The sequence below is a fragment of the Lipotes vexillifer genome, unplaced genomic scaffold (genome assembly GCF_000442215.2).
Source record: "Lipotes vexillifer unplaced genomic scaffold, Lipotes_vexillifer_v1.1 scaffold182, whole genome shotgun sequence".
Classification (NCBI taxonomy): domain Eukaryota; kingdom Metazoa; phylum Chordata; class Mammalia; order Artiodactyla; family Lipotidae; genus Lipotes; species Lipotes vexillifer.
In genome coordinates, this window is record NW_006798798.1 from 5,829,919 (window position 1) to 5,841,990 (window position 12,072).

At 50.9% G+C, this 12,072-nt stretch overlaps 1 protein-coding gene across 1 annotated transcript; it reads left to right on the forward strand.

The window, feature by feature from the left end:
* Positions 1-3,350: 3,350 nt before the first annotated feature.
* On the forward strand, positions 3,351-11,928 carry UPK1A (uroplakin 1A). The gene is made up of 7 exons (XM_007471000.1): positions 3,351-3,434; positions 4,946-5,146; positions 8,163-8,237; positions 8,371-8,478; positions 10,225-10,404; positions 11,721-11,804; positions 11,884-11,928. The coding sequence occupies exons 1-7, from the start codon at positions 3,351-3,353 to the stop codon at positions 11,926-11,928; spliced, it is 777 nt and encodes a 258-aa protein (XP_007471062.1).
* Positions 11,929-12,072: the final 144 nt, after the last annotated feature.

The following is a 12,072-nucleotide window of genomic DNA, read 5'->3' on the forward strand; positions in this document are numbered from 1 at the left end:
CACGAACCCGTGTCCCCTGCATCGGCAGGCGGACTCTCAACCACTGCGCCACCAGGGAAGCCCAGTTGAAATATTTTATAATTAAAAAGTTTGAGAAAACTTTCCTTTCACCACTGCCCATGGAAAACAAAACATCTTAAAAATAAATACAATGAAAATATGTTACTATTAAATTCTAGTGAGACACTGAGGCCTATTGAAACCTGCTCTAAGCAAGAAAGGGGAGATGTTTAGGACACAGTAGCATGAAATTACTGAGCCTTTCTCCATGGCACCATCTGAAGGACTGGTTAGAAATGGCTCATCTTCTCGTCATATGAATGTTGTATCATTTCATGCCATTTCATCTCATGTCCATGGAATGCCTAAAATTATCTCATGTGCCCTCTTTCGAAAACACCACTTTTAACACATCGAATGTTTCTTGAAAGGATCTACTCTCTTTAGAATAAGGCATTGGAATAAAAAAAAAAATACAGAAAAGTGCACTTATCGTGAGGGTACCGCTTGATGAATTTTCACAATCTGAATACCCCTGTGTAACCAGCGTCCAAATCAAGAAAGAGAAGCCCCCTTCCTGTCCCCCCGTCCAGTCACATGTTCCCAAGGGTAACCACTCCCTGACTTTTATCATTCTAGATTGGTTTTGCCTGTTCTAGAACTTCCTATCTAGAATCATACAGTGGTAATCTTTTGAGTGGCTTTTTCATTTAGCGTAATGCTTTTGAGATTCATCCCAGTGGTTGCGTGTATCCATCGGTCGTTCCCTATTGTTGCTGAATAGTATCCATTATATGCATGTACCATCATGGACTTATCCATCCTCCTGTTAAGGGACACTTGGGTGGTTTCCAGTGTGGGGCTGCTATGAATACACTCACAGCCTTTGGTAGACGGAAGTGGGGGTATTTCCAGGGACAAATGGCCAGATCATAGCATAGGCATATGTCATCTTTAGGAGATCTTGGCATTGTGATTTTTATCATCACCCTTCTGAGCATCTGAGTAATTAGCACTCCAAATTTTATTGTTTTGAAGACTAGCCTATATAACAGTAAGAAAGAATAGTGAAAATTCAAGTTTGACATCAAAACACACTGGGTTCTTGTTTCAGAACAAAATGAATCCCTTTTATGACAGGTGACATGTGCCTCCATTGGAAAATTTTTTGCTTTTACCAGACATTTTATATAACTTCCAATTGCTTAGAGTTATCAACTATTTGAAAATAAAAATATTTCATATTATTAGCATGGTCCTATTATTTTGCAAGTTACTTTAGCTAAAAGTTATAAAATGTATTTGACAGGTTATATACATTATTAGAAAAACTTTTAAATGTATAGTGGATTGACTAAAAATCAAATTATCCATTTTAATCGGAAAACACCTCATGAGTCTTATTACCAAGCCAGTATCTTGACGATTGAATTTTAAGTTCCATTTGTTTGCCCATTTATCACTGGGGAAAGCCAAAGCACAGAGAGAAAACCAAGCAAATGCCCTAGCTCTCCGGGTTGAAAAGTTCTGGGCAAGGCCCGGCCCAAGTCACCCTTTTCGCCTGCAGGATCAGACTTTTGCCACTAGGGGGCGCCACAGGAGAGACCGTGGGCTGCTCCGGAGCACTGCTGGTGAGGCGCGGCTGCCCACTGCACACCAGGCCCGAAGACACCCTTTGCAGATATCCCCGCCCTCAGTTCCCACCGCCGCCCAGGAAAGTGGTCTGATGGTACCCATTCTGCAGATAGACAAATGCACACGCCACGTCGCGCGGCACAGAGTAGGCGGAACTGGGATTTGAACCGAGGTCTCTTCGATCCCGCAAACTGAAGACATTTCCACCCACGGCTCCACCTCGCTGTGACCCTGCTTTGTCCGCGCGTGTGTGGTGATGGTGGGGGGGCCTCCCACCAAGCCCATTCAGGGTGCCCCTCCCTTTTTCTTGCACACTCCTCTCCCCGCTTGCTCGTTGAACACATCTCAAAATCCTGTCACACACGCATCTCCTTCCATCCTCCCCCTGGACCAGCATTCCGAGCATCCCTCCCACTTGCCTCATCTCCTCCCACCTCCCTGCCTCATCCAGCTGCCCTTGCCTGCCGGGGTCCCTGCCTAGACCTCCCCTTGGGCTCCCAGCCTTGGAGAGGTGGAGACACCAGTAGAGGATGCAATTCTGGGACTGCAGACACACGTGTGGGTTTTTTGTTTGTTGGGGTTTTTTAAAATTAATTATTTATTTATTTATATTTATTTATGGATGTTTTGGGTCTTCGTTCCTGCTCCCAGGCTTCCTTTCTTCTAGTTCTGGTGGGCGGGGGGCTACTCTTCCTTGCGGTGCGCGGGCTCCTCATTGCGGTGGTTTCTCTTGTTGCGGAGCATGGGCTGTAGGCGCACGGGCTTCAGTAGTTGTGGCTCGCGGGCTATAGAGCGCGGGCTCAGTAGTTGTGGCGCACGGGCTTAGTTGCTCCCCGGCATGTGGGATCTTCCTGGACCAGGGCTCGAACCCATGTGCCCTGCCTTTGGCAGGTGGATTCACTGTGCCACCAGGAAAGTCCCCTCACTTGTGGGTTTGACTTGGATCTCTCCCTCCTCCCAGGAAGGCCCTAGTCCTGAGGAGAGACATCAGGTGGTGCACTCGCCCTCTCCCCCCCGCCCCCCTCCACCACCATGACAGACTGGGAACCAGAGGCCACTGCAGTTCACCCTGCTCATGTGGCCAGATATTAGCACAATCTGGAATTTCAGGTCTGTAAATCACTTGGGGGAGGGGTCTCATAAAACTGTTCTCCCATACTGATCTGCTGACTTGACCTCTTGTCCCCTCCTCCAGACACCCTCCCCACTTCCAGGAAACTGGCCCAAGGACGGGCCTGGGCATATATAGGGAGCCACTGTGGGAGGGCCTGGCCAGAGAGGCTTCAGGCAGAGAAGGTGAGGACGAGGCTCTGGGGGTCTGGATGGGCAGGGGGAGCTGGGAAGGTCTGAGGCTAGGGGTGGGGGGCAGCCCTGAGCTCTGGCCAGTGACTGCCGCACCCAAGGCTTCGTTTCTTCTTTTTTATTTGGCCAAGCCACTCAGCTTGTGGGATCTTGGTTCCCCAACCGGGGACTGAACCCATGACCCCTGCAGTGGGAGCGCGGAGTCCTAACCACTGGACCAACCAGGGAACTCCCTCCTCCTCTGTAAAATGGCCCACTGCTGGGGTTGTGGGAAGCTGGGCACACTTGGTACTGGCTTGGGCCCATCAGAGAGCTGGCAGCAGCCCCTGGCAGCTGGGGTGTGGAATGGGGCAGTGGGTCCTCTCCCGGCCCCTGCCTGGCCTCATCCCGGCTCGTGTGTCCCAGGCTAGACTATGGCTTCTGCGGCAGCAGCAACAACAGAGAAGGCGTCTCCAGTTGTGGTGGGTCTGCTGGTCGTGGGAAACATCATTATTCTGGTGAGACATTCCCTGGGGCTGGGAGCCCAGTGTGCGGGTGAAGAGGAGGGGGGCGGTCCTGAGCCTGGGAGTGGGACAGCTGAGGGCTCGGGACTCACCTAATGGCCAGTGTCGCCTGGCTCTCAAGTCAGAACAGCCCCGATTCGAATCCCAGCTCTGCCTCTCCCCAGATGTGTGACCTCGAGTAAGTGACTTTACTTCTCTGTGCCTGTTTCCCCATCTATAAATTACGTCCACACTGTGGGCATTGTTGTGTGGATTAATCCATGTATGGCCCTCAGCTCAAAAAAAGTGCTTGACCAGTGCCAGCTATCATCATTAACATGATTATGGACATAGGGTGCCTGATTGGTGCACAGGAGTCCAATAGTAATGTATAATAACAATGTCTTTTAATTACGTGATACCTGTACATGGCTCTGGAGCCAGACAGCCTGGGTTCAAATCCCAGCTCTGTCACTTTCTACTGTGGGACTTGGGGCCAGTGATGTAACCTCTCTGGGCCTCAGTGTTCTCATCTGTAATAAGATGGAGATAAAATAGGAATGCTGAGAGGATAAAATGAGTTATTGGATTTGTGCTTAGGCCAGAATTTGGCACACATGGTTGCTATCTGTGTTGGCCGTAACAGCAGTAGCGCAGGAGAGCTGGTAACAACGATGATTATCATACAGAAAGCAGTTTCAAGGACCAATGCACACAGTAAATACTCTATGAGAGTTAGTTTGATTGTTGGCAAAGGTATCCACTGAGCAGTCTTCCTCTCTCCTTGTTCCCCATCCCAACAGGTAACCAGATTTTTATTTTCTCCAATATTTCTTTAAGCAAATACAAGCAAATAGGAACCTATATACCTATTTTCTCCCCTTTCTTGCCCCAAATGTAGCTCATTCCACACCCTGCTCTGTGCCTCCCATTTCCTCCTGTGCACATTCTCTGTCCACATGAGTCCTCAGACAGCCTCCCTGCCCTTTTCCACAACCGCCCAGCCCTCCATTGTGTGGCATCCTGGCTCCTTTACCCACGGCGCTGCGGGGAATAACCTTGTGGGTGTGTGATTTTCCTGCCTGGGCAGGTGTATCTGGAGGATTGATTCCTGCAAGTGGAATTGCTGAATCAAAGGGTTGATGCTTTTGTAATAGTTCTGGCCACGGCCAGACTCCCCTCCTCAGGGAATAGCAACGCTCTTCAGGGGAGGCGGGCTAACCTAGCATCTCCTCGGTGCCAGTCATGAGCGCCAGGCTTTGCATGTAGCGTCTCTTTGTATCCTTGAAGCCACTGGCAGCTGGGGTGTGGGTGGGGGCGGAGATCTGGCTGGGTCCTCCCTTCCCTCATGGCCTCCTGCCCACCTTCATCCCTGCTCGTGGAAGGCGACATCTTCGCCACTCTATGTGCCCACTTTACCAAGAGGGCAGTAGAGGCTCAGAATGGGGAAGGCCCTTCTCACGGAGACTCATGGAGCCAGGGTTGCTGCCCCTGTGCAGGCCTTGCTAACTGGCTGCCCCGTCCAGCTGTCAGGCCTGGCCCTGTTTGCTGAAACGGTATGGGTGACTGCCGACCAGTACCGCGTGTACCCACTGATGGGCGTCTCGGGCAAGGATGACGTCTTCGCCGGTGCCTGGATCGCCATCTTCTGCGGCTTCTCCTTCTTTGTGGCGGCCAGCTTTGGTGTGGGCGCAGTGCTCTGCCGCCACCGGTCCATGATGCTCACGGTGAGGCCCCAAGAGGAAGGGATGGGGACGGCTGGGCACAAAAGTCATCCTCACAGAGTCGTAAAAACAATCACACCGCAGCCACTAGCGTGTGTTCCACATGGCACGACACTTGGGCCTCGTGGCAATCAGGTCATTTAATCTGCCCGTAACCTAACAACCTAGGCTCAGCTGTTACCCCCATTTTGCAAAGAAAACTGGGGCACAGGGGAGACAGGGAAGGCAGCTCTGCCTGGGAGGTTGGCTCTTAAGTAGCAGGACTGGGATTTGAACCTCAGCTGGTTGGTCTCCAGGGTCTGTGCTCGGGAGCTCTGTTGATAACAATGACAATAACAATAGCACAGCAACCATTTAATGAGCGCTCACTGCATTCTACATGCTTTACATAGATCAGTTCATTTGTTCCTCACAACCCACCGTGAGGTACCATCATCACCTTCATCATCATCATCATCTTCATGGCCCATTTGACAGAGTTGAAACTGAGCCTCAGAGAAGTGAGTCCACTTATCCAGGGTGGCACAGCAAGTGAGTGACAGAGCCAGGATTTAAACCTGAGCACTTCAGTGCTTGAGCCTAGGCTCCTAAATCTCTGCCCACAGCAATAACCCACACTCCCCAAGTACCTCTCATGTTCTGACACTAGGCTAAGCAGTTTAGAAAATGAGCTCCTTCAGTCCTCCCAGAATCCGTCTGAAGTTAGTGCTTCTCTGCCCATTTACCAGATGAGGAAACTGAGGTTCAAAGAGGCCCACAGCCCAGATGATAGGGAGACCAGGGATTCCAATCCTGGCCCCACTGACACAGAGCCAACACTGGGTTTTCCCCAGCTGAGGGCTTTTTGGATTCCCAGGAGCAGCTACTTATCCAATCCACAAATGTTTACACAGCAAGAACCATGTGCTAGGCACTAGGGCTATTTTGTGAGCAAACCATAAAAGCCCTTGCTGTGGGGGAGGATACTCTCATGGGGGAGACAGTGACCAGGCAAGGGAGAGCTGGAGCTGGGGATGGGAAAGGGAAGATCTTGCAGGCAGAGAAAGTGAAGACCCGCTGGGGAGGGCGGGCCGGTGGATCGGTAAGGGAGTGAGCCGCATGAGTGTCTGCAAAAAGAGCATTCCAGGTGGAGGGAACAGCAAGAGCAAAGGCCCTGAAGCCAGAGGGGACAGGAGTTCAGTGTGGCTGGAGCCAAGTGGGGGTGAGTGAGTGAGAGGAACTGAGGACGGACGGGGAGGCCTTGAGGGCAGAGAGCGGAGGTGGGCCTATCAGGTGGCCTGCAGGCCTTGGTAAAGGCTTTGGCTTCTTTATGAGTAACGTGGAGCCATGGAAAGGCTCTTCCTTTCCTTTTCTTCTTTTTTTTTTTTCCTTTCTTTCCTCCATCTAGTTCTCTGGCAGAACAATTTAACCAAAGTCCTAAAAGTTCACCCAACTAGTAAAAGAAAAAAGGTCTGTGTCTGCCTCTCCTATTAGTTTGTTAACTAATTAACTAAGACACAGATTTTTTTTTTTTAATTGTTATGGGAACTTTCAAACAGACTAGAGTGAATGGCATGATGCACCCTGTGTACCTATCACCTGGTTTCCACAATATCACCCGCACATCGTCCCCTCTACCCCTATCCTCTGCCTGCCCACATTTTTCTTTCCTGGGGTATTTTGAAGCACATTCCAGACACCAAGTCACTTCCTTGTAAATACCTGCGTGCACATTTCTCTGAGTGATAAGGACGTGGTTTTAAAGCAGCCAGGCATGTGTGGCCACATCATCTCGTCTGGGCAGTGGAGCTGGCACATCCACACCCCACGCCCTGTTGCTTTAAGGGTGAGGGGAGGGGACAGCTGAGGATCAGAAAAATAATTTTCATTAAACACCAATTAAAGAGCTTTTTCAGGTTTGGGGTTTTTTGTTTTGTTTTGCTTTCCCCAATCACCGTACTGCAGGCACATCGTGCAAAATTCACCCCAGTCCCTTCCTATCTATCTTCCAATACCCAATCTGTGTTCAGGTGTTCCTGGTTGTCTCAGGAATGTCTTTATTTTTTTCTTTTCTACAGTAGGCATTCATTTTACTGCATCCAAGCCAACAGTTAACAGTTAAGGGAATACCTTACATATTTTTGTTGATTGCATTGTCCTGTAACGTTTTATTTTTAAAAATTTCAAACATACAGAAAAGGTAAAGACTTGCACGGTGAACACCTGTATATCCCCCACGTAGATGTTTCCGTTCACATTGTCCTATACTTTTTTTTTTAACATCTTTATTGGAGTATAATTGCTTTACAATGTTGTGTTAGTTTCTGCTTTATAACAAAGTGAATCAACTATACGTATACATATATCCCCATATCTCTTCCCTCTTGCGTCTCCATCCCACCATCCCTATCCCACCCCTCTAGGTGGTCACAAAGCAACGAGCTGATCTCCCTGTGCTATGCGGCTGCTTCCCACTAGCTAGCTATTTTACATTTGGTAGTATTTATAAGTCCATGCCACTCTCTCACTTTGTCCCAACTTACCCTTCCCCCTCCCTGTGTCCTCAAGTCCATTCTCTAGTAGGTCTGCATCTTTATTCCCATCTTGCCCCTAGGTTCTTCACGACCATTTTTTTTTTTTTTTAGATTCCATATATATGTGTTAGCATACGGTATTTGTTTTTCTCTTTCTGACTTACTTCACTCTGTATGACAGTCTCTAGGTCCATCTACCTCACTGCAAATAACTCAGTTTCGTTCCTTTTTATGGCTGAGTAATATTACATTGTATATATGTGCCACATCTTCTTTAGCCATGTCCTATATTTTTTAAAAAATTGTGTTTCTGGGAATTCCCTGGCGGTCCAGTGGTGAGGACTCGGTGCTTTTGCCACCAGGACCAGGTTCCATCCCTGGTTGGGGCATGGCCAAAAAAAAAAAAAAATTGCATTCCCATCACGGATCCACCCTTGAGGGGTGTGACTTCACAGGCTTTGCCCTGCCAGGGCTGTCCCTGTGACCCTCCCTCCGTCTCTGCACAGTACCTGGTGCTCACGCTCACCATCTACATCTTTGAGTGCGCCTCCTGCATCACGTCCTACACCCACCGAGACTACGTGAGTTGGGGGGAGGACAGGGGAGGGGCATGACTTCCAGGGGGAGTTTGGTGAGGGTCTTGGGCCGGCAGTGGAGGTCAATCTGTCTCCCCACCCAGCCCCACTGGACCCTGTTCTTCCCGGCCCACTGCAGATGGTGTCCAGCCCATCCCTGATCACCAAGCAGATGCTGACCTTCTACAGTGCAGACTCGGACCAGGGCCGGGAACTCACCCGCCTCTGGGATCGCATCATGATTGAGGTGGGTGAGGGTAGGCAGGATGGGTGGGGAGGGCTGGAAGAGCTGAGGCTCTGACCAGGTCTCCCATTATGGCCCGCATTAGGGCTCCCATTATGCCCACGGGTAGATGATACCCACTCCTGTGGTTCTTATGAAGGAGAGGCTCTGGTCCTTGCCATTTTCGGGATGAAAACAGGCCCAAAAGAGGGAAAGTCATTTGCCCAGGGTCATATGGTTGGTAAGCGGCAGAGCTGGGATCCAAACCTAGATCCAGAGCCCCTGCTCTTAACCATTGCACAAGCTGTCTTTTTTTTTTTTTGGCTGCGTTGGGTCTTCGCTGCTGTGCGCGGGCTTTCTCTAGTTGCGGCCAGCAGGGGTTACTCTTCGTTGAGGTGCGCGGGCTTCTCATTGCGGTGGCTTCTCTTGTTGAGGACCATGGGCTCTAGGCACGCGAACTTTAGTAGTTGCAGCACACAGGCTCAGTAGTTGTGGCTCGCGGGCTCTAGAGCGCAGCCTCAGTAGTTGTGGCGCACGGGCTTAGTTGCTCCGCGGCATGTGGGATCTTCCCAGACCAGGGCTCAAACCCATGTCCCCTGCATTGGCAGGCGGATTCTTAACCACTGGGCCACCAGGGAAGTCCACACCTGCTGTCTTAATAGTAACAATAGTAATAATAAAAACAGATGGTGGTCCAGTGGTTACGACTCCATGCTTCCACCACAGGGGACACGGGTTTGATCCCTAGCTAAGATCTGCATAGCAGCGAGGCAGCGGCCAAAAAAAAAAAAAAAAAGAATTGTTCAATTAAATTGTTCAATTAAAAAAATAACAACAGGGCTTCCCTGGTAGCGCAGTGGTTGAGAGTCCGCCTGCCGATGCAGGGGACACGAGTTCGTGCCCCGGTCCGGGAAGATCCCACATGCCGCGGAGCGGCTGGGCCCGTGAGCCATGGCCGCTGAGCCTGCGCTTCCGGAGCCTGTGCTCCGCAACGGAAGGGGCCACAACAGTGAGAGGCCCGCATACCGCAAAAGAACAAACAAACAAACAAACAAAAAAAACATTAAAGAGCACTATCTTTTGTTTAGCGCCATTCAAAGCACTTTCAAGCTTATTTAGTCCTTACAACCAGTCCATAAAGAAGATCAGCTCTTTAGCGGTGAGGAAACCAAGGCAGGAAGCTGAGGGTTTGCACGAGGCCACGCAGCTGGTAGGTCACAGAACCAAAAGGACTCAAACCCAGGCTGCCAGCTTCCAGAAGCCACATTCTTAATTAAACTCAACATGATACGGCAGCACAAGAGGAGAATATTGAGGACCCAAGGGAAATTGAGGTTCCCATTTGGTTCATCATGCAGCTAGCCTGGACTGAGACCCAGGTTTGAAGGAGCCTATGTTTTCATCATTTGAGAGTCACAAATTAAACACCCACAGGGGTCAGGAGAAGCCAGAAATCTGCCTTTTGGTGTCATTTACCTCAGGTTTTGTTGATAGCTAATTAAAAAATTTTTTTTCCAATGAATTGTTTTTTCAAAAAAATTTAAAATAAATCATGAGTGTGGGTTTGAGCCAAATCCCCCATCAGCCTCGGGGTGCTGGGACCAGTATCTTCTGCTCCTTTGCTCCCACACAGACACTGCTGCCCGTCTTTGAGGAGGCCTAGGATGTGGGGGAGTGCAGGCCAACCTTATCCTTCCTTGCTGTGTGACCTCAGGGGAGCGGCTGTCCTCTCTGAGCCAGAGTCTTCCTGACCCCTGCCTCTCTCTCCAGCAAGAGTGCTGTGGCACGTCAGGTCCCATGGATTGGGTGAACTTCACATCAGCCTTCCGGGCCACCACCCCAGAGGTGGTGTTCCCCTGGCCCCCGCTGTGCTGTCGCCGGACTGCCAACTTTATCCCCCTCAGTGCTGAAGGCTGCCGCCTGGGCCACTTGGACTACCTGTTCACCAAGGTGTGTCTCCTCCCCCCTGCTGTGTCCGTCGGTCTCTCTGGCCCTCTCTGGTTCTTCTTTCTCCCTCCCTGTCTGTCTGTCTGCTCCTCCCTCCCATCTGGCTTTCTCCTTCTCTCCCCTCCCTCTGACTCTCTCAACTCTCCATCTGTCCCTCCCTCCCTCTGCAAGTCAGCGGGATGAACCCCGGGTCCAGTTTGATCTGATCCAGACCTGGCGGCGCCCGAAACTTTTCTCAGGTTGTCTGGGGATAGCAGCAACAATAACAGCATCAGCAGCACAACACCAATAACAACCAACATTTATTGAGCTTATACTTTGTACCAGGCCTCCTTGTAGGTGCTTTAAGTTTTTACCTTATTTAATTCTCACCACAGCCTTATGAGGTAAAGGTTAGAATTACCTCATTTTACAGATGATGAGCCTCACTAGTGATGGATGGAGTTGGGATGTGATTTCAGGCAGTCAGGCCCCAACCAGGTGCTTTAACTCCTGCAAAGGGAGTGCAGAGGCAGAGAGAGAAACCCCAGGAGGAGAACCGGTCCCCTTGGCTGCCTGGGGGCCCTTCACCATCATGCCTTAGATCAGGTGTCACAGAGAGGGGAGCCTGTATGCAAACCATCACCACCACCAGAGTCGGACAGCCCTTCCTTGAGCCCTGGCTCTCTGCAGAGTGCTTACATGCATCATCTCACAGAATCACCAGGACTGCTTTCGGAGGGCAGTGCTGTCAAAGATCGCCATTTCACAGATAGCAAAACTGAGGCTCAGAGGGTCAGAATCATAGCTAGGCCCCATAGCCAACAAGCGGCAGAGCTGGCCCCCAGCTCCGTCCTGCCTGACTCCAGGGCACACACCCTGAACCTTTGTTCTTGGCTGCTTCCAAGTTGGGCCAAGCAGGGGTCTACATGAAGGCGACAGGTGTGGGGCTCTGGGCCCACTCAGCCTTACCTCCAAATGAGGAGGTGTCAGAACTGGACTGATCCTAAAGGCGTATTTCAAACCCTTGGAACTTGAGGGCAGCATGGAAAGCCAGCCCAAGACAAAATCACCCTCAGACTGTCATAGGCACCATCAGGGCAGCACCTGCTTGTGCAGGGCCTGGGTTAACATCACATCCCTGGCTCCCTGAAACCGCCCTGGGAGGGAGACACTGCCGTGATCCCCAGGGTGAGAAACCCACTTCCTCATGGTCCCACAGGTAAGAAAACCAAGGCTCGAGGCAGGAAGTGACTTTCCCAAGGGTGCCCAGTGACTCTTGCTTTCAGCAGCCAGCCTCCCCAGGCATTTTCTCAGACCCCCACGTTCCCCCTGCCCAGGGCTGCTTCGAACACATTGGCCACGCCATCGACAGCTACACGTGGGGCATCTCATGGTTTGGGTTCGCCATCCTGATGTGGACGGTGAGAGGCGGGAGCCTGTGGGCTGGGTGGGATGCGGCTGTGAAGCTGGGGCACCCCTCACCTGCCTCCTCCCCTTCAGCTTCCTGTGATGCTGATGGCCATGCGTTTCTACAGCACGTTGTGAGGAAGAGAAGGGAAGCCCACGTGCACACTCAGCTCCCCTGCCCTTGCTCCCTCCAGCTGGGAGGCAGCCCCACCTCTCCCTTCCCTCCCTCCTCCACCCTTCCCTCCCTCCACTCCAAAGATTTTTTTTTTTTTTTTTTTTTTT

Excerpts from the sequence above, each read along its gene's own strand:
- UPK1A (XM_007471000.1), top strand. The coding sequence starts at position 3,351 with ATGGCTTCTGCGGCAGCAGCAACAACAGAGAAGGCGTCTCCAGTTGTG. Across the intron at positions 5,147-8,162 it reads ACCGGTCCATGATGCTCACG|TACCTGGTGCTCACGCTCAC; the intron begins GTGAGGCCCCAA and ends GTCTCTGCACAG. Across the intron at positions 8,479-10,224 it reads GGGATCGCATCATGATTGAG|CAAGAGTGCTGTGGCACGTC; the intron begins GTGGGTGAGGGT and ends CTCTCTCTCCAG.